The sequence below is a fragment of the Scomber scombrus genome, chromosome 1, assembly GCF_963691925.1.
Source record: "Scomber scombrus chromosome 1, fScoSco1.1, whole genome shotgun sequence".
In the NCBI taxonomy this organism is placed as follows: domain Eukaryota; kingdom Metazoa; phylum Chordata; class Actinopteri; order Scombriformes; family Scombridae; genus Scomber; species Scomber scombrus.
Genome location: NC_084970.1, coordinates 8,155,272 through 8,178,709, shown reverse-complemented (window position 1 = coordinate 8,178,709; position 23,438 = coordinate 8,155,272). Strand labels below are relative to the sequence as shown.

General features: G+C 40.5%; 1 protein-coding gene across 5 annotated transcripts in view; it reads right to left on the bottom strand.

Annotated features, from left to right (window-relative positions):
* Positions 1-23,438, bottom strand: part of ntrk3b (neurotrophic tyrosine kinase, receptor, type 3b) — a 180,625-nt gene that overhangs the window by 56,738 nt on the left and 100,449 nt on the right. Inside the window, exons 8-11 of one of the 5 annotated variants that reach the window (XM_062441110.1) lie at positions 23,058-23,360; positions 22,684-22,695; positions 19,487-19,542; positions 17,716-17,818 (exon numbers count right to left, since the gene is read on the bottom strand). In XM_062441110.1, the coding sequence (XP_062297094.1) occupies positions 17,716-17,818; positions 19,487-19,542; positions 22,684-22,695; positions 23,058-23,360 (474 nt within the window). Of the gene's footprint in view, positions 1-17,715; positions 17,819-19,486; positions 19,543-20,140; positions 20,156-22,395; positions 22,411-22,683; positions 22,696-23,021; positions 23,361-23,438 lie in introns of all 5 variants that reach the window. The other 4 variants (XM_062441082.1, XM_062441075.1, XM_062441058.1 and 1 more) reach the window with 4 other exon arrangements.

Below are 23,438 nucleotides of genomic sequence, written 5' to 3'. Positions count from 1 at the left end.
CTGAGGGTCTGTGAGGCATGCTGTCTGCCAAATGACAAAAATCACAATAACAATGTTTAGCAGGTATAATCTTTACCATGTTCATCATCTTAGAACATGGTTAAAGACAAAGTACAACTAATTTGGAGCTCATTAGTTAAACCAGAGTTGGACAGTTTAAATTAAAATGTGATGATGATGCTGGATGAAAAGTGAAGAGATCACAAAAGGTACAATTCAAACTGAAGGGAGGATATGAATATTTGTAAAACAAAAAATGGCAGTCCATGTAATAGTTTCTTAGCAACCAAGGATAAAATATAATATTTTTACTCATAAAAATCCCTTCATAGTGTCTTGAACTTATCCAGTTCAGCACGGCAGTGGTTTGAAAACATTCTAACTCAGTTCATGACCTCCTGCTGGGAACTTAAGACACATCTAGTGGTCAAAGAGTGAACCTTTAAACTTAATGATTCTTGTTTTCCGTTTCCAGGCTATTTTACTTTAATTAAAGGAAGAAAAGGAAGAAAACCTGCAGGCTGCAGATATGTGGTTCACATATCTGTACAATTTCACATTGGATAAATGGTCTCAGTGGGCTAAGTACCAGCTACTCTACTGGCAAGGTCTGCAGTAGAGGAAGATTTTCAACCAGTAACATCTGACACTAATAACAGTTTGTGGTAATATCTAGCATCTCAGTTTGTTAGGATAGTGATGACCTTTTCTTGTCTGCACATGCCTTTAATTTTAACTGACAAGATGAGTGTATTATTTCCAAAAACCTAGCGTGACTTGGTTATTATGTTGATGATGAAGGAATTGAACCACATTCTTCTTCTGGACTCAGTCCCGGTGACTCTAAATACAGGCATCAGCTAATAGCGTTCAATATTAAAATGTTGTTGCTCTGGTCACGACATATTGTGGGGATTAATCTGCAACATGGTGACAAGTTCAGTCCCCACAATGTGCATCTCCTCCCCTCTCCTCCGTACACAATTCTCCCTGACACATGGAGGACAGCTTTCTGGCCCTCCTTCTCTCACTGTAATGGGGGTCGGATGTTGCTTTTCCACGTTTCTGCCCACATTAGCATCTCCAGTTAATTGGCACCATTTGCTCAATGGCATCGCTTGAGTTTGTAAATTACTTTTACAATTGTCACTAATTATCAAGCCTGATGAGTGGAATTGGCGCGATTGGTCCCCAGTGGAGCAGAAACACAACAGGCGGAGGAAGGATTAAGACTCTGGGGGCAACAGGAGGGGTTGGCTAGCTGAGAGATACAGTAGTGCTACATGCTAATCAACAGAGGATTACATACAGATGGTGCTACTGTAGCGCTGCCTCTCCTCGCTGCATTCCTGATGAACTACTGATGCACTTTGGCTGCGTGCTGAAGAAAGATCATTTAAATTCAAGTTTGTTTGTTTCTTCTCATTTTGCATAATCATCATGTGTATGTTTGCTAAATAAATGATGGAGTTTATCTAAAATTAATACCACGCTAACCCCAACAAGCTAATCTCCTATTGTGTATAAAAAATACTGAACTATTGACCCTTTGCTAAGACCAACACCCCATTATTTACCGCCACTTACCGTCTGTCAAGCTTTCCATTCTCACACATGCAGTTTACACTTGTAACTCTGGCAGATTTACCACTCCATATTCTCAATCAGTCTTGAAACAAAGGGTCCTCGACTTCAGACGGAGGTAAACAAAAGTCGTTTTTCCATTTCTAGCACCATCAGTTTTGTTGGTTGAAGTGACAACTATTGCCGGAATATTTTATCAGCTGTAATTATGTTTAATCAAGCATTAGCTTCATGAGTTGGTCGGAAACGGTGTCTGCAGTGGACTTTTTCACATTTCCAGATGACTGGTTTTTAATACGAGAATGCTGCAAATGAGTCTTAAATATGCATATGACATTGTGCTAAAAGGCTGAAACTAAAGGTGTAAACCCGACAAAAAACAAACAAAACTCATGCTCACCACCAGTTTAAGATCTGTGTGATGTAGTAATTAGTTGTAAGTAATAATAAAGAAAAAAGTCTGGTCCTGGTCTTATAGATGTGATTAAAAAAAAGTAAAATCTGACTTTTCATGCTAACGTAACCAAATTGCTGCTTAGCTTTCATGCTTGCTAATGGGAGAATGTTGGGTCTCTTTAAATTAAATTAAAGAGTACGGTCTAGACCTGCTCTATGTGTAAAGTGCCTTGATGTGACTTTTGTTGTGATTTGGAACTATATAAATAAAGATTCATTGATGATTGATTGATTGGTTAATGGGTGGCTGTGGGTCAGGAAGTAGAGCGGTCGCACACCAATCAGAGCGTCGGCGGTTCGATTCCTGACTCCTTCAATCCACATGTTGACGTGTTTCCCTTTTAACATTAGTACTAGTTCTAGTATTGATTAGTATTGGTATTGTAAGGCAGCTGGGCTTTTTTAATGTAACATGTAGCCTCACAAAATAATGTTGTCTTACTACTGTTGGGTATCAGATAGTTGGCCACAATAGATTAGACAAACATACACTGATCACGTTTGCTCTTGTATTTTTCTATTTGCAGGAACCACCATCCAAAGCTTTTGAATCCAGACTATCATTCCTTCTAAAGCCTCGTGCACACTTCAACATGTGGAGAAATCCAAAGCTCGTCCTGCTGCGCCTAGTTACGGTTGCCGCGCCACCACTGGATAATTGCTGTTCGGGGGTGGGGTTTCATGCTAACCTATGAGCAAGTGTTTCACCCCCATCCAGAGTGGCACAATGTAGAGTCCAGTACCAAATCAACAGCAGAGTTGTAGCTACACACTGTGGGCCCCGCTGCTTATCTCCAGCAGATGACAGACATGCACAGCGCGGAGAAACATTCAGTTCAAAGACGTCTAATAATTGAGGATGGAGCAGTTATCTGAGAGACTGTTTTGTCTGTCTTGTCAGTATGAGCTAGACAGTCCAGCCATCTGAAAGGCCAGACAATTTGCGCTCCAAATGTCATGTTGTGAGAAGGCAAACATGGCCTGGTGGAGGAAGGCCAGGGACAGACAAAAGCTCAGGTTAAAGATGTGCCAGGCCTTATCATACAACTATTCTGTCAAAAACCTCCTGAGAGTACAACAAATATATTAGCTGCTACATTTTCTCCTACTAGAATATGCAAAAGATAAATAGTCATCTCCCACAAAGCATTAATCATTGATTAAAAAATATGTTTTGCTTTTCTTATTTTGCATTTTCTTTTTTTTCTTCTTTTTTTTTGCAGTGTAGAGGAAATTGGATTTTGCCCTCTGGCACAACCGTAGGATCAGATTGTGGGCTGCAGTAGCGTGGATCTTATCTTAGCTGCAGCATTGGTCCAAAACATATTGCTGCCCCTCTCTCAGTGGAAATAGGCTTCAACTGTGCTTTACTGTTGACAGAGCAAAGGTACTGGACACACACACACACACACACACACACACACACACACACACACACACACACACACACACACACACACACACACACACACACACACACACACACACACACACACACACACACACACACACACACACACACACACAACATCCTGTCTATGCCCCCCTTTCTCTCTATGGCCCTGTTCACACCTGGCATTAGAATGCATGTTCCCATCCACCTCGAGTGACCACATATGATCCATATGCGAATGAGCATACAACAGCAAATCCAAAATGCAGTAGAGACTCTCACACTGAGCTAAAATGAAACAAGCGCACATAAATAAACTCTCACAGTCTCTGCTTTGTTTTGCAGTGTTCATGTTAGTTCATGGTCCCACTAGGTTACCCACCTCTCCTCGACAGAGATTGACAACTACACTTGTTACGTTACTGTAAGTGCAAGAAAAGCTTTGTGAGTAAAAAGCCAATAATTAAGTAATTAGAGTAATCCACACAAAAGGGGGTCGTTTACGATAGTGTAGAGGTTTAGTGGGTAATAACTGTCAGCCATCGGTCTCAGACCACCTCCGAATGTGGTGGGTGATCTTGGGTGCATTCACACTTGTACTTAGAACAGTCCACTAGTGCTTAGATCACCCGAGATGCCAGGTATGAACGGGACCTCAAATACATGTGTGTGTGTGTGTGTGTGTGTGTGTAGGGATTAGAGGGGTAGATATATAAATCTAAAGGATGCAAGCTCTCACATGAGCCAGAAAGTGCCTATTGCTGTGGTCGCTGTGAAGATGCTCTTAAATCAGAGCTCAGTCCCTGGAGGTGGTATTAAATCAAGTGCGCCCACACAGACACACACGTGTACACACATGCAACCCAACACACTCTAGACCTATACATATGTAACATTATTTAAACATGAAATGAATAAAAGTGCTATTTGTAAATAATTCATATGATATGATGTCATTTATGGTCTGTCCAGTTTTCCTTACTCATGTATATTTCTTGACTGTAATTATAACCTATGGAAACCTTATATCAATCAGGAGCAAGGATAATTGTTTTACCGCTGCCTCGGGGTAAAAAGAATTAAACCTACTACAGTGAAATGTTCATCTCCACAGTCACAGAGGAGTGTCAGAGTAGCCAGTTCAGCCATTAGCTAAAACACAGCTGAGCCAGCCTGTCAGAGCTCCCTGAACACCCCCCCTTACTGTTTCTGGCCCATATTTTCTCTCCCCCTCTCCTCCTTTTCTCCCTACCCATATCTCCCAACTCCGCCCCTGTCTTTCCTCTGCATGCATAAGGAACATGCTGCGTTCAGCAGAGTCTGATGTGCTGTCGCACTGTTAGCCTGTTAGCCTGTTTGTTTAGCTCATCATCACGGTGCTCCCCTGGGCTACACAGAGTTTATATCCCTGCCAGTTAGCTGCCATGAAGCCCAAACACAGAAATGAAGGCTCTTTGCCAAGCAACTGAAATGCATTATTACTGCCACAATACAGTTTTACAGAACATATTGAATTGTCAGACTGATCAAAAGCATTGTAAATGGAACTGAAAGAAAGTAGTTCGTCTGGGAGTGTGGTTTTTTTCTCCTTTTTTAAAAATAAAAATAAACCATGGCTACTGAACAGGCATGTATTTAATGGAGGACAGACATGTAACAAAAATGTTTCAGTTCTAAAATACAGTAGCTATGCCATGTTTTCCTGAAAATGAAAATGCTATGAAGTGCAAACTTTGTGGTACTAATACATTTTGGTTGGCTTGGTGGTCACATTCTAATGATTAAAGGTACATGCACAACCTTTGGGCAACACAAAACCAGGAAAAGAGGCTAAATCAGCCAAAATAAACTGGATGAAATCACTGTTTTTAGTATCTTCAGGTGTAGTTACAACATGCTTGATTATTGGGATGTATTCTAAGACTAATAGAGATGAACACATCCCAATGATTTCCACAATAAACTCTGCATTTGTGTTGAATAGCATGGTTATTTTTAAACTATACAGGAAATGAGAAAAATACAGCCTACGTTGTGGATGAAATTACAGCTAAATGTAATCAGAGTTAGCCCTGCTTGCATACAAATTTAATTTAAATGTGGCTTAAATGCTGCACTAAATGAAACATTTATGTCAGTGTAAAAGGGCTATTTAACCTATATGGAAGGTGTGTATGTCATTCTGGGCAGCTAAGCTCTGTGTACTTGTGTTTGCAATCAAAATCCTGACACATAAATGAAACATACATGTAACTTCATGGCAAAACAGTTTCCATATCGTTTCACCTGGGACCCTTTTAACCGTTACAAACCAGGCATATTCATTTTTAAAAAGACTTGATGAAAAGGGAATTTCAACTCCATTTACGCATCCACTGGCTTTTACAATCGCACAAAATCAAAGTGCAGTCTGTCTACTAAAAATCCTGTCCAGAGCCTAAGTGCTTACTGGCTTACTTACTAATACTGTATGGCGCCCTGCAGGGAATTCCTGTTTTCTCATGCTCCTTTCAACACACAGGTCAGAGGTCAAGGTCGGCAGCAGAACAGAGTATGAACTGGAAATGGTTTCTTAAGAACACTACAGCAGGGCGACACAAGGAAGAACCCTTCAACGGCATTGTAAACTGTTCTGGATCAGAGAGCCCAGTCAAATGCAAATGGTGCTATTGAGGTAGCAAGATGTACAACCTGCAGGGTGTATTCAGTCATTACGCCACATATAAACACATAAAGTGACAATCTGCCTGGAGAGAGAGAGAGAGAGTGATTGTTGCGGTGACTCCGAGCACATGAAGCAACATCCTGATGCCATCTGGCTGCATCTAATCATCGCCAGCGACACCCGTTTAGCCGCTGCTCCTGAGCATCACAGCTCTTAATGCACATTTGAACTCCAGACACTTCTGGACTCATTATCAAGTGGTAAGGTGTCGCAGAGACGAAGCCCATGAAAAAATGTGGTGACCCACAAGACTGTGACCTGTAAAATTGACATAATCTGCTGCCTTTGAGGAGCCAGTAATGACCTCTCATCGCTGTGTGACACACTCTCCATCTTCATTTCACACCCTCTTAGAGCAGCACAGATGGCCTTGGCATTTCCTTAACAGCCTCTGAAGTCTTTTGTAAGCCAGGCTGCAAATCACGTGCATCTCCTGTTGTTGCTTATTGGAAAATATGGAAAAATATATGGAGATGAAGGGAAGGTGACTTCTTATTCAAGACTCAAAAGGTAACAGCTGTACGCTACCCAACCAAGTCCACCAGAAGGGTCCAGAGCAACATTAACACGGAGCAGAAACTGTTTCCTTCCTCCCGTATTTATCCCCCATCTCTTTTGCATTATTGTGTACTAACAACGCTTTTCCACGGGTTAATACACAGGTTAATGAGGTAGGACAAGGCCACTGTAAAATGCTACTAAACCAGCCATGCAGGATAATTTGTCTTGCCTCAGAAGCGTCGGCTACTGCAGCTCCCTACTCTTTAATTCATTCAAATGAATTTTGTTTTAATTGTTTTATCCTTGGTGCTCACTAACTCCATTAAAGTGGAAAGAGAGAGTGGGAGAAAAAGAGCAAGAGAGGAAAAGATGAGCTGCGGTAATCGTGAGACATATGGGGAGAAAGGTGCATGGGGGAGGGAGGGAGGGAGAGAGAGAGAGAGAGAGAGAGAGAACAGAAAGACGGTGAGATGCAAAAACAGATTCAAGGAGATATACTTTGTGTGTATGTGTGTGCATGCTTCTATGAATAATTAATCCCCTAGTTGTGATTACACAACAATTACTCTCTAGAGCTAAAACTTTAACCACCCTTATGAAAGATGGAGGCTTCTTCTCTATCTATAACAGAGAGGCTGTGGTTTACCGGGCCCAGAGGTGTGCTAATGCAAACCGGGGAGAGGCTGATGGAAACATGGGCCGAGGGGAATATGGGGAGATGGGAAGTGCAGCTGATGGAAGGACAGCTGCATATTTAACAGAATGAAAGCTGCCTGATGAATTCAGAGTTACTATAGAAAGATGCATGGTGGACAGTCAATCTGAAAGTGCACTTTGTACTAGGGCCCGACCGATACTGTTTTCTTTCTTTTTTTTAGATGATACCGATACCAATATTGAAAAGTAAAAAAAATGTCTAGCTTTATATTGGGCAGTGATCTAATATTTACACATCATATACATAAACACACATTTTTTGTAATGATCCATCAAATATCAAACAATTGTGACAAAGATATGTAATTGAGGCATTATATTTTACAGCTTAACAATACATGTTATTGTCCAAAATGACATCAGTGCACTGAAACAGTGTAATTACTATGAATGAAAAAAGATGCATGGAACAAAAAAGATGTATGTTTATATTAAACTTGAATTAAGAAAAACAATCAAACATACATTAAATTCTGCCCATATAACTTAAAAAAAATATATTAGTGTATATCACAACACATACACTGATACTGATATATCTGTGGTCCACCATTATCAATTGACATATTAGTCGGGCTCTAGTTTGTACCCAAGAATATTTTTAGAACAGTGGCTCTCAACCGTTTTGGCTTGTGGAAAGACTTCTATTGAAGCAGTATAGCAGTTGTAATAAATCTAAGGTACAATACTGTAATTCTTATACCTTGTACCTTTACTGTTATGTAACAGTAGAAAGCTGTCACTATATTTAATATTGTACTATATCATCAGTCTCATGCTTATTTTACTGACATAAGCAAACATTTGTCAGTGTTAAAAATATAGTAGAATAGGGGGTATAGCTTCTTTCCTCAGGCTTTTGGGATAGCGAACTTTCTTTTTACACACTAGCCTTTTTAGTACAGCCTCGAGAGTGTACCACCCTACATTTCACTGCACATATTTTATAAGCATGTCACAAATACAACCTTTGAATCTTGAATGTGCTACTATCAAACATATAGTAAAGCGATAAGAGTATAAGAGAGTATCGAAGTAAGAATCCTGTCAAATGTATACTGTAGAGGACTTCTGTCACTACTAAACCTATGATCCAATATTGTCATGCTAATGTATGCATATAATAGATTACTTTTACTTTCACATGATATGTATATGTCAGCATTAAACACTTATGAGGATATGCTGCTGGCAAACATATAATAGACTTCTGTCAATCTCAAATATTCTCACTGTTATATATATAGAGAGTCACGTCAGTATTGAACATTAATAACAGTCACATCAACACTGATTTAGCAAAGAAATTAATTGCAGTGCAATAGCTGGTATTTTGTATCTGTCAGTATAAAAGAATCACAATCCGATCCAGCGTAGGAGTGAGCATGCGGCACCCTACATTTGGCTGTTACATAATATGAGCTGCTTGCTGGGCCAGTGGCTAAAATTCACACTGAATTAAGTAGCAGTTCGAGGTGGGTTTAATCACCATCACAGCACGCCTCTCTCTTTCAGTCTTGGAAACATTGTATGCAGGAATAACATCTCAAAGTCAGGAAATCACCTTCCCACCTCTCAGTGGATGCTCTCTCGTGAGGTTTTAATGAGCACAACGTCCCCCTTCCGCGAGATGAAAATCCAAACTGGAGCCTTGCCTAATATTTCCGGAGTTGAACAAAGGACCGAAATGTTGAGCTGTGTGAGCTTGAGGGTTTATGACGAGCTACACCTCTTCATTCTGCCTGTTTGTGGGGCTACTTTTACAGTGCAAGTTGCTGTCAAAAGCAAATTTAGTTACAACCGGCCTTTAACATTGCTGGTTTAATGGTAACAACAGGGGAAGCGCTTAGAATTTGGCATCTGCTGACACTGTGTAGCCAAAATTGAATCCTGTATTCCAGGATGTGGGGAGTGCTGTCCAAGCTGAGTTCACTGTACTCCAAGAGGTTTGTCTGGTGAGACGCAGTCCCTTAATGTTCATTAACTTGAAGGAAACTCATCAGCACTATACGGCATGAGTCTATTTCAAGGCCTCATGTAAATTGCAGAAAAATATGAGTGCAATAATCATTAGCAAAGTCCTCCAGGATAGACAATATACTGTATGGTTGGGAGGTTGAATGAGAGTTCAAGGCAGAAATCAATGTGTTTATGATTACTTGCAGAGCTGATGGAGAATCTCTCAGCCCGCGAAACAAAAACATACCGCATGAATGCATCTCTATCCATTATGTGTCCGTTACGTGATGTACATTGTGAATCATTTATCTCGAATTCCAATCAAGAAGTTAATTCTACAAATTCCCCCCCTTGTTAGCCTGCTATCAATAAGAATCGAAGTAAAAACTCAGGTCCTCAGAGGAAAATTGGCCTGTGGTAAATGGCTGAAAAAAAGATTGTATGTGCAGGATACATATTAAGAACTGTGGCACTACCACAACCTAAATAAAGGTTTAAAAGGGTTTGAAAGTTCAAAAATGACAATGCATTCTGCTAATTTTAGAATACCAGTACGCTAGATTGGACTGCTTTGAGAGTTTTCCAAATCAATATGAATTAGAAACATAGAAATACAATGTAGTTGTTATCCTTGATGTATTTTTATGGACTTATTGTTCAGCTGTGCAGAAGACAGCTCTGCCTCTTAAATGGTTTACAGTGTAACCGCATTTGTATTCATTATAAAACAAAATGCTTGTGTCTTTCACACAGTTAGTCCTTGCATCTTTACATGGCTGAAAAAAAAAAAAAAAAGAGCAAACATGATATTTTCTGAACAGTTTCCCCTGGGGGACGGAGCCAAATTGCTGCAGTAGTTCAGAAAGACTGCAGCAGAAAAAGTGCCGCTTCTTCCCCTACAGTACTCCTACATCTGTATTCTATCATATCCTGACATTTTAAAGTTTCTATATTAAGCTGTACAACTCAGAAGACCATAGACAACCTACTGAACTATTGATAGGAAAAACTGCTTCCAAACCCCCAGTCAAAGTGCATTCAACGAGACCACTCAGCAAGCCTGGCCTTTTACTGGGAGTCACTTTACAATGCGCGGCACAGTGGTGCAGTGTACAGCTCTGCAGAAAGACACCAAGAGGACAGAAAGCACTTAGCTATTAGTAGTCTAGTGCTGACAGTCCGAAGTCCAAAATAAAATGAAAACAAAAAATAGCAATCCTATTTGTACCAGGAACACCATGTCCACAGCAACAACCCCAGGCCACCCGGCACTCTGCATTCATCCTGGGATAGACGGCACCGCAGCCAAACTCCTAGGGAAGACTCTCATGCAACTTTTAAGTAAGATAAATAAGTAAACAACCCTTTTTTGTATTGTCATTTTTACATACAAGGTGCAAAGAGAGCCAAGAAAGGACACGTGACATAGAGCTGTGCCTTAGAGGTTGCAGGCAGCATCCAATTCCTTTTAGGGGTCCGCTAAAAGCACGGGCGGTCTGCCGCATCAGCAGCAGATAGAACGTGAAAAACAACAGAATATGACGACGCAGATGGAGGAAAATGGACCCCCCCTTTTCTGAAAACTGCTGTCTTTTCTGAGAAGAGCTTTGACAAGAAAGACTTTTAAAAAAGAAAAAGAAAGCACTTCCCGGTGTGCCTGTTGCTGTTTTCTTGGCAGTCCCCATCTGTCGCATGCGTTCAGAGGAATGAATTACAGCCAATTAAGATGGCTGGTGCTGTAGCAACTGAGCAAAGGGTAAACACCATTTGTGCAGGAAAGACAAGAGGTTTGTGATCCGTGTCTGATGATGAAGCATAGCCTTTTTACATGTGATGTGTTAAATCTATGCTGTGCTGCCTTTGCTATTTAAACAAGCAAAGGAAAAACTTTTTGAAAGTATTATTTTTAACAGTTATGTAGCAGCAAAGTCTCATACGCCATACTTCAAAAGAGTCTTCTGAACATCTATAAAACATCTGTCCAGGATGAGAGAAGCCAAATATGTTGTTTTCTTCATGTAAACATCTCCACCGACACAAGATTAGTAAGAATGTTAATCTGTTAACACTTTAATGTCCTCTGTGATTTAGGGTGAACTGAAAATAAATACAGAAATACATATTTTAAATACATATGGATGAAAATTCACTAGTGGTCATTTTCAGTTAGAGCTCATTTAAATTTCACCTATTCTTATTATCATTTCATTACTTATTATCATCTAACAGTCAATATAAGACATTGTATAATAATGTCTTATATTGACTGTTAGATCTAATTGATTACATTTAAAGCTGTATTATCTCAAATTTGGTCAAATCAGTGCAATATATTTTATGAAAAACCCTGAAATACAAGTTATGTCACTTTCATATTGTAAAAGACACTTTTCTGTTATGTATTGAAAATAATGAATGCAGCCATTTATTTGGAAAGACTTGTTTTCCTAACAGTTGGACCACTTAGGAAGGCAAGTAAGGCACTTTTAATTGAGAGATTCTTGCAGAAAATGTGCTCGACTGAGTATGGAAACAACAGTCAAAGTGTCTGTCTGTCTGTCTGTCTGTCTGTCTGTCTGTCTGTCTGTCTGTCTGTCTGTCTGTCTGTCTGTCTGTCTGTCTGTCTGTCTGTCTTTCTGTCTGTCTGTCTGTCTGTCTTTCTGTCTGTCTATCGTTGGACATGTTTCACTGCTTGGCGGCAAAGCTCACTCTGGCCACTGGAGGATAAGCCAGGCAGTGATGCAGTAAATGCTGCAGTGTGAGTGTGTGTGTGTGTGTGTGTGTGTGTGTGTGTGTGTGTGTGTGTGTGTGTGTGTGTGTGTGTGTGTGTGTGTGTGTGTGCGTGTGTGTGTGCGTGTGTGTGTGTGTGCGTGTGCGTGTGTGGTCTGATCATCCCCAGGCCTGGTTCAGGTAATGTAGCGGAGAGGAGGGTAAGCCGCCCTGACACACACGCCTGGATCACAGAGGCTGGCAGGCCGCCGCAGGGTACGGTTTGTGTGTAAGTGTGTCAGTGTAGATGTGGGTGTGGGTGTACAGGTTTGTGGTAGTAGGCATCTCCTTCAATTACCTACATCAATTACCTACATGTTTATCTTTGTGTCAAAAAACCTGAAAATGGTCAGTGTGGATTAATCAAACATTGTAATGAGAGTGGACTGGTCAGCGTCTTAAAAATGTCACGAGTTCAATTGTCACGGCAACCGACGTGCTCCCCTGATCACTGAGCGAGACCTCTACCTGTACACCCTTACTGTCACTGTCACTGTGGAGAAAAACACTAAATGGTTAGATGGATAAATGTGATTAAATCTGAACAGTGCCTGCTCACCTTGACTCATATGTAATCTGCTGCCTTGTCCCTCGAACTCTGCCTCATTTGTCCCTGACTTCTTGGTGTCTCAGCATTTATGGGTCAGTCAATTACTTCAGTCAGCATTTCCAATCTCATAGTTTTAATAGGGTTAAAGACTCGGGGCCACATTTGATTCAGATGCATTTTGCAACTACACACTTTGTGTTATTTATCGAACAGGCACACCGGCCAAGAAGTACAGTTTGTTGCAAGGCCACATAGAAAAAAAGTGAATAACAAATGGAGATACAGTCAGTATGATTGATTGTATGGCTGCAACTAATTGTTATTTTCATTATCAATTATTGTTAGATTAGGTGATGTATTTGATTTACTTGTTTTGTCCAAACCCAGTCCAAAAGATATTAAGTGTAATATCATACAAGATTGAAAAAACTATAAATATTCATGTCAGTAGTTGGAACCAGTGAGTTTTTGGCACTTTTGCTCATGAAATCAATAAAAACAAAAGAATAAAATATAAAAATGATTACAGATTAGACTACTGTTCTGACATTTGACTAATCAATGAATTGACTAATGGTTGCAGCTCTAATTTCATATCATTTTACGCTTGATTTACAAGTTAACCACATTTGGAGGATCAGTTTTAAATTCTGCACCTCTAACATCACTCTAAAAGAGAGAGTTTTGGTGGGAAGGACTATCTATAATCTACTCCACTAAAATCTAAATGACAGCAAAGGTTGAGGGCGCCACAAGAAAGTGTTCATGAAAGCTGCGCCGATGCACTTCAGGTCACACACTAAAACTAGCACCGCTATACAAAGAAAGAAAGAAATACGTCAAGTTTTAGCGAGTTCAACAAACATCCGTCTTTAAACTTCTGATTGATAACAGCCAGCTAACATTAATGCCTCACAATTCACTTCTTTTTTTCTCCTCCATCATTTGTCAGCTCCTCCTGAAATGTTACCTCTGCCTTTATTTATTCACTCCATTTTTTGAGTCTAAACTCTGTAATGAAACGTAGCCAAAAATAGTGCCTGTATCATCTGCTCCTTATGTAAACACACAGCAGCTGCCAACAACTATTGTGGATGAGCCCCAGAAATACCCAGAATGCAGCAAAATGTGGCATTGATTCCCGAGCACTATCGGGACCCTCAGGATTAGATCAAAAATCGGTTTTATTTCCAAAAAAAAAATCTGATCTGGCTAAGTTGCTGTATTGTACTGATGAACAAAAAAAACATTTGAGTCAGAATGTGAAATGAGAATACACAGGAACTCATCAAGTTTTAATCTGTTCCTTTTTTACTATTGTTTTCTCTTGATAACATCATTATTGAATGACAATGTGAGCACCCACACTAGAGAGAAAAAAACTGTCATGGTTTGATTTGTAAGATATAGATGTAAGCTTAGCGAATGTTCAGGTAGACCTTTTGCATGTTCTCATCTGTAGTTTTAATTCTCAACCCTCTGTCATCTGCTCACTCATCATTACTTTGCTGTCATTTACCGGGAAGTCAATTAAGTCCCACCATTCAAAATCTCTCTGTAGAGTCCAAGCACCAAAGACTTTTTAACAATACCTAATCATCAATATCATCTGTATACTAATCAACTCTTTTTGCTTCATTATCTGGTCTTTCCTCATAGACATTCAATTGCAGCAGTCAATAACAGTTTATAAAATGGGGTGCTGCACTCTCTGACAATAGATGATGTATCCAAACATGTTTGAAGAGAAAAATGTATGTCGATTCCTGGCCTGGATCTCCATTTTAAGAAAGTTTTATCGAGGAGATTGGTAAGGTGACAAAATGATATACTTCTGTTCCTACTTATACTTACTTTAGCGGCTGAACTCACAGCAGCAGGGGCAGGGTAATTTTCTACCAGAACATAAGAAAAGATGACAGGGGAGCGTAATACTTATTACTGACATGCTGAGTGTCTTTTTCTAAAGAAGTATTATTGATTCCCTGCTGACAAAACTCTCTGTCAAAGACACTTCAAAACCCACTGGTGTGAATCACAATGTGAAAGATGAGCCTGCTGCTTAGTGCAAAATATTTTAGCTTGGAGCTAAGTTGACAACATATTGATCAGAGAAACAGGTTATCTACAGTAAGAGGGCGTTTACATGTGTGCAAACACACACACACACCTGAAAAACGCACGCAGACAGGAAAAGTATCTTTCATAATAACCACAATTACAACCACATAAACTAAGCAGCTATGTATCAGTGAGAGCTGTAAATGCAGGGCAGCCAGTGGACAGGCCTGGCAGCGGGCCTTGAAATACTAGCAAATCAATTGAATGTAGTTCACACACACACACACACACACACACACACACACACACACACACACACACACACACACACACACACACACACACACACACACACACACACACACACACACACACATAAAAAAACAAAACAAAAAAAGAAACAGAGTTTTTATTGGATGCCCAGAAACGGTTGGTGATCAAACTCCAACAACCAAAAGAGCCACAGTGATTTAGTGGAGCGAAAATCCATTATGGCTCCATCCAAAGGTAATGACTTCTTCAGGCCTTCCAGCTGATTCTCCAGAACAAGAGTGGGAGGGGAAAACACACACACGCACACACACACTGAACAAATCAGTTCTTTGTACAGAACAGTTTGAGGTCCTGAAAGAGCCCACACTGACATCACCTCCCTTTAAGTCTTTTATACCTCCAATCACTCACAGTGACAGTGGAGATAGCGGCATCTCTATTTAAACTGTGCTACAAGTTACTACCTTAGAAAAAAAGGAAACCACAGCAGCGCTACATGATAATAATGCATCTTAGTTGTCAATTATTGCATGAAGACATAAAGCTTAGCATTATGGAAACAATAAGGTAGAACAATGCTGTTCTAAATATATTCATGGATCTGAATATTCATCCTGCACACACCATAAGCTGAAGTACATGCTGCTGCTCATAACACTGGCCTTTATGTGAAAACTTAGGGAAAAAAAGACTCAAATCCAGAAGCTGTAATATCTCAACCCGGTAGTTTGCCCAACCTTCAACATCCCTCCTTTTACTGAGCTATTACAGTAATCTCAAAAACTATTTGTATGGCAGTTTAGTTTAAATCACTCTAGGAAAAATACGAGCGGAGAAAAATGCTGAAAAATGCATTTTAGCCCGTTGACAGAACATGTTGAGGCGCCCTTGAGCAAAGCAGCTAATCTTAACACATTGTAGGAAGCAGCGAGTGTTGCTGAAAGAACCGCGTGGCGCTCTGTGAGATACCCTCGCAATGCAATTTTGAGAGAAGAAAAAATAAAAAAGCCCTACAGTGTCCAGGAGAACTTTGGACCTTGCCATCAGGGAGATAAATTACCTTCTCTTCCGCTCCTGCTTGGAGTGTACTGAAGCAGAATTTCAAGCACCCTTGTGCTAAGAGTTGAAATAACTCTTACAGTAACAGCGGCTGCTCTGAGCGTTAAAACATGCTAAGCTCCTCCACGCTGCCGGCAATGTGAGAGCAAGTCAGGCAGGTGATGTAACGCCGGTTCCAGGTGGACTTGCGAGTTTAATACAAATCACACTCTCAACACTGGTTGCAGGTGGGCATCATAAATATTAAACTACCGTTGTGTAAAATGATGCATCATTAGCAAGCGGCTGTGGCACCAATTAAATCTTATCACATGTGTACAAACACTGCCCGTCATGTCATTTGGTTAGTTTGTTGTTTTTGTTTTATTTAATCTTTTTTTTTTTTTTTCCCCCCCATCAGGATTTGTGACTTTTGTTTTCTTTGTGTCCGACCAGTTTGTCGGACAGCTTAAATTCATGAGTTGCCGTGACATGACAAGCACGTCTGTAAAGCCTCATTAACTATAAAACTCATCCTTGATTAGAGCCAGCTGTAAGCCAATGCAATAATTGCCGCCCCCTAAATAATTACAGCAGAGAGTTCTTTACCGAGGTAAGTAACTAACTCTAATCCTGTAAAGTAGGTAATTAAGGGGTGGTGGCGGCTAATGCCACTTTAGACCATGCTTACAGTATGAAATGAAGAACATGCACAGTTTGAAGTGATGAGACATGGCGGCATGTTATTTCAATATAATGTATTTTTATTTAAAAAAACAAAAGGCAAAGGATAGAAATAGAGTTTATAGATAAGAGTGCATAGACAAGCAGATAGAGAGGAATTACACATGAAGTAGGATCTTAAGCTTGAATCCATGCAGCTTGTCATGAGTGACACACAAACTCACCAAACATGAGCATGACGCCACTATTCAGCCCGCCAAACGATAAGAGAGCCAGAGCCTGCGTCCATGTGGGTAAACACTTGAACCTGAATCACAAGACCCCAGGCCACCACCGTCCTCTCCTCCCTGCTCTGCTCTGCTCTCTGTTCCTAGATCAGCTCTGCTCTGAAAGCTTGCGCCTTTTCCACAACGCCGACGCCACAGAGATAAGCATAAAAAACCTGGAGCTGACCCAAAACGAAAGCTCAGCATGCACAAAAGCCACATTAATCCTTCTGAATTCCTCAGCATGATCGACAGCACCGAGTCCGCTAATTAATTCAGGATCCCTTCTGGGATTGTTCTACACAGCGGACACAGTGAGAGTGTGAGGTGTATGTGCAGTGCATTGACCTTGTTTGCATGTGTACTGCACCTTTCTTATTGATCTCGTTTTCTGTATGTAATCATCTGATGGGTGATTGCATATGTAGAGCCTTTAGCACAACTCCTCTACATCATGCAACACAACACCAAGACCACTAATTGTCCTTTCCAAAAGGGAAAAAACTATTTTCCAAATGAGTCCTCTTGGGGAAACGGCTTAAATGCTGTACAGTAAACACGCAGTAAAAAGTAGGACTTCCACAGTAGCTGCATCTGTATATTTTGTAGTTAAGAGAAGATTAGTTGGGGAAAGGATTCTGCACAATGATGCAACTGGCAGAAAGGGAAAAAAAGCCACCCTAACAAAGCTAATTGTCTGCCTGCCTATCTGCTTGTCTGACTATTTGTGTAGACTTACCTTTCATACCGAATTTGGAGCGCCGGCCGTATTTGTTGATGAGAACAAAAAGAACGAGGAGGAGGACGCAAGCGAAGCCCGCCAAACCCACGGCGATGGAAACCTGAGAGACATTAAACGATGCGTCAGACTGGAGCAGCCATCAGAGGACATCATAATCCTTTACACATTCATGATTACTTTAAATACTGAAAATCAGAGTTTTAATCCTCAGGATTGAGACTACTGCTTTCTCATAGATTACAACAGTCTGGAGAAAAAAAGAAAGTTAAACACCTGTCTGAGCTGTGATGAATATCAGCTGAAAGGAGATCATTTATAAATATGATCCTCATCTAGAGACTTACTCTCAGTGCAGTTTGGAGGAAAAAAAGGCAGCAGCTTTTTCATGCTTGTGTGTACCATGTGAATTTAAAGACGTGTGCGCTGCCTTTGAAGAGCCCTGCTCATCATCATCATCATCATCATCATCATCATCATCATCATCATCATCATCATCATTATTACAACCAATTATTTCTGATATGAATCCAGCTAATCTGGATAACATCTGCTTTTGTTTTCCTCTGCTCGAACAGCAAGGACCCATTGTTTCATAAATGATTACATTCTCAAGTGGTTAATCCATGACCGTCATGAGTGCAGACTGCATACATGCCATGTAAGAACAGAAAGCTTGGCCAACGTAGCAACAGTAACTAGGGGAGATGGGCCTTAATAAAGAGTCAGTTACTGTAAATTAAAAGTTTTATCCACAGCACATTACAGTGATGTGAATGTTTATGTTATTGTAAATCTTTTTCACACCAGATATTTGGTTTCATTATTTTGAATTATTTATTTTATTTAACCTTTTATTTAACCAGGAAATGTCTCATTGAGATTAAAAATCTCAATCTCAATAAACAGGGATGCAAACATAGAAAACTATAAGAAATTACAATTAAAATGAAGAATAAAATACAGAAACATCAAATGGATTCATTATATATTATATGTTAACCCTTTCATGCACAGTGGACAGTTATTCAAAAGCTGCATTTTGATGGCATAGTTGCACTTCAGCCACTAGAGTGGAGACAAATGCGGCATCCCGTACACTACCAAATCATCAGCAGTAACTTTTTTGGTTGTTAATCAGTTGATTTATGTTATTATAATGTAATTTAATGTAATTTGATTGAAGAAAAAAAAGAAGTTCAAATATTTTTTTCATTCCTAAAGAGAAGTAAAAACACTGAGGAGAAAAGCCTGACTGAGGTTATCTTACTTCATGCATGAAAGGGTTAATAACACTATGGCTCAGTTCCATCAGGTGTCCCAGTAAGCAAAGCCAGTGATCCAGAATTAAATGCACCTGTGCTTTTCCTGCTATGACAAGTCAAAACGTCCGCCATGAAAGTGGTAAAACAGCAGCATTGGCATCTCTTTCTGTCTATAAAACTACAGTAAATAACTCGCCAGCTTTAGTTTCAAATACTGTACAGTGAATCCCTCACATTGCACAACAATTCAAAACCAGCTACTGCCACCACATGACAGTGTTACCATCATCAACATCATTAGTGTCCAAGCATACAACTTTGAGAAGTGGCAGTAACATCGTCTCTTTGCCTCAGTGCTGCATGTCAACACGCAGTACAAACCCTCTACTGGGGTCCTTTGACAAAGTAAAAGTTTGATTTGTCTTGAAACATGCAGCAGATCTTAACTGAGTCCAGAGGCAACATCTTCAACAGCTGTTTCATCAACATCATGAGAGAAAACTCACCCCGAACGAGTCTTCATCTGGTCGGCCTGAACCACCATCTGACGGCGTCGTAGTAACTACAACACAAGAGCACAAAGCAGGCGTCAGTGGCGGCGAGCTTTAACGGCTGCGGTTTACGCTCACGCTTGTTTACAGTAAATATGCAATAAACAGAGTATTGTTTTCACACTTTTTATGCCAAGATTTCATCCTATAATTATTACAGTATATTCACATTCACTGGTCAATGGAAAATACAGTAGGGAACGTATTTGTGCACCTATTTCACATTAAATACATACAAGACGCCTCAGGTAATGTTGCACTCTAAATGCAAGTTTCAATATAAGTCTACAGTACTATGTGTTAATGCACAGGAAAAAGCAACCCGATGTTCAAGAGCCTTTTTTTGTGCTATTCTTCTATGTGGTTTTATGAGTGTTTTGTGAAAGGTCTAGTTCATTGGAAATATTCTTCTGTGCTTTTTCTCATTTGTGTTTGTTGACCTTGAATAAAAGTTACATCTCTTGATTTGGAGTGATATTGCCCTTTCTGCCAGGAAGTGAATCCAGTCATCGTATGAGCACATATGGTCAGAGATTAGCAACAGCAAAAAATGTGCCTTTCTTGTATTTTACGGCATAAAAAGCACACAAATTTCCACGAATATTGAACACTGCATTTTTATGTCTAGAAGCTGAGTAAAGGCTGTAAGAGGACTTTATAGGCTCGCATGTATAAAAGTAACAGAAAAGACAGTGGAATCATTTTCATCAACATTGCACAAATGCATGCTTGTGCTCGTACACAGACAAAGACACAGAATAATTAAACCAAGTTGCTTGAGAATTATCCACAGTTATACAAGCAGAAAAACAGAAAAGAAGCTCATATAGCCTGGAGCGCCCAATTTTAAATGAGGTAAAATTATAAGAGCTGAAAAATGCACCAAACCAACTCAAACTTGATGTTTTCATCGACAAAATCTGTCCCAACCCTTTTGGGGCAGGTGTGATAGTAGAAACATAATATCATGAATGTGAATTATCCCCAAATATAGATGTTTAATGTTCAAATGCAACAGGTCACACCCTGAAATATCTATAATTTTGGTTTTGGGTAGCAAAGGAGAAGAGCACAGAGACAGAGCCATGAAATAAAATGAACTGGTCTCAGGGAAACTCTAGTCTGAGGCCTCCAGCCAGGACATCAGAGAGTAATTGTGGGCAAATTAATGGCCACATGGTAGACTGGCTGCCAGTGGCTCAGACACACAAAGTACACTAAAGTGCATCGCTCCATGTGTGAATGTGTGTGTGCCCTCACTACCCTCTCCCTGTCCCTCCTTCCCAGCCTTCCACCATCTCTCCTCTCCTCCCTCGGCCCTCCTCTCTCCTCAGCACTATTAGTATCCGTCAGCCTGTCTGTCTCCCCTCCGCGGCTGAACTCCCTCTCACACACACACCTCTGCTATAATGTTTCACACTCTCATCACCGAAACACCTCTCCCTCACCTGCCTCACTCCCTCAAGCTGCGTGCGTGTGTGTGTGTGTGTGTGTGTGTGTGTGTGTGTGTGTGTGTATGTGTGGCCACATGAAGTCGTTGCCTGCCTAATGCATCCCTGGCCGTGCTGCAGCTTTGTAATCATGGATGATTAGAATGAATGACCTCATATGGAGATGGACGAAGACTCTGATGAAGGTCAGAGACCAGACCGGCCCACTTTGTTTAAGCTGTCAATGGCGAGGCTGCCACAACAGCCTGAGGCCAAACCATGCATCATACACAGGAGATTTACGACAGAGTGTAAGATCGGCCCAGAGCAACGTTCCAGCAGCTTGACTGCACTAACTGCTTCACAAGCATTCACACATCACCCACTAACAGGGAGGGAGAGTAGCTTGTTTACACTGTGGCTGGTTAGTTGGAGGTTACATTTTTGTCACAGAGAATGTCTAAAACTTAACCCTCCCTAAATAACTGGCCCCTACCTCAAACAGGGATCGTCCAATTAGAGTTTAACAATTGTAAATAGGTACATCAGACCTGTCAAGGTAAAAAGATTTCATATACATTTTTAACTCTTGCCTCCTTCACTTTTGTCTATAATTTATGTATTTAATACAGATTGAAATATCTATGAAAATACAACTTTAAATGCGAGGAAGGGAGTGTTTGTAACAGGTGTTTGTAACATAGATGGGGGGGGGGGAGAATCATAAAAAAGTTTATTATGGTGAATGTTCAGTTTTCCTGCTTATATGCTCACAATATATGCAGTACTACACATGCATACATAATATGCATGGATATATTTTCATATGCTTGCTGCAACCTGTCATTATAAATAACAACAAGTATTACCAATGAAAACAAAATGTATTGTACCATAAGTTACTGTGATTAGATAAACCCATCATAACACCAGTGCAGGAATTTACATGTTTTGTAATCATCATAAATTTAACTGATAAAACCATTTTGTCTCTGGCTATCGGCGTATTCGGGGTGATGTATGTAAATAGTTGTTGTAATGTTGTGTTTTCGGGTCTCATGACTGTCAGTGGTGATCCAAGCAGGGATGGTGAATGCCGCCCCCACTCTCTCTCAGCAGCCTGGGTGCCCTTTAGCAAGGCAGGGAGTATTATGTAAGTATTATGTATGTCATTTTAGAGAAGCTTTCCTAGAGATTAATAATACTGTCAAGGTCCAGAAAACTAAGCAGCAATGCTCGCAGCTTTTTCAGTGAATTAATGGCAACACAAAGTGAACAAATTTCTCCATGGTTACTACTACAGTGTTTTAACATTGATAGTCCACCAAGTAGTGTGTGTCTATGCAAAACCACGCCAAAACGAGTAGTAAAAAAACCCAAAACAAAACAAAAAACAAAAAAAGCAGGTTTAAATTTAAAAATGGAAACACTCACCTAGTTCCACTATGTCTGCAAAAGAGAAGACAGAGAAAGTCACGCTATGTCAATAAATTGACACAAGGTATTAACCTTGGAATATTGACCATGGGGAGAAATTTGCCAGCCTTTGTGGGTTTGTTCCCCCTCCCGGTGAACTGAGGATGAACTGCAAGAGAACAATCTACCTGACTGAACTGTGGATGAACCCTGGCTGCTTTCCAGCCAGTGGGGATCAGCTCCACAACCAACCCCCGGTGAATGCAGATTTTAATAAAAACTAAAAGCCCCCAAACGTTCTTCCACCCAGAATGGAACCTGTAATTCACAGAACAGGCACTTCAAACAAGAAATTCAACTGGTCGAACACTTGTTCCAATCACGGTGCCCGTTCCCAGAAATTGGGCCACAGTGGCCCTTGTGGGAATCAAGCAGTTACTTGGCAGTGTTCTTCTTTCCTCCTGTGCTTTTATGCTTTTTTTAAATCTAGAGGAATGAAGGTTATGTTCAGGCAGTAAAAATGTGTTAGTAACCCCTGGATAAATGCTATTTTACCCATGAGTATACTTTCAGTTGTGATTATGGGTGCATCAGTGCTGCCAAAAAAAAAAAAAAAAAAGATCATCACCCATCACAAAGAGCACAGAAGAACAGATACCAAGCAGAAAAGATTGTCTCACCCTCATCGATTTCTGGTGCAAAGAGGAAGTGACCGTACACCGTCTTGGTGACCGTTCCCAGAGGGTTGCTGGCCTCCAGGGTGTAGTTGCCATTGTTGATGTGCGTTGGGTTCTGGAAAGTCAGACAGCCCTCTAGATAGTCCTGATAGAAGTCCATCTCAGTTCGGATGTAATCGTTCTGGAGGATCTCCTTCTGCTTGTAGAACCAGCGTAGCTTGGGGTGTGGGTAACCCCGAACCGTGAACTCGATGCAGGTATCGTGGCGCTGTTCGGGTTCAGCCAGTCTCAGGATGACCGGAGGAACTGCAGGGAGGAAGGAAAGAAAATGTGTTACTTAGGAGGCAGAAGGGCAATCCCCTACAGATTTTTCCACATCAGTTT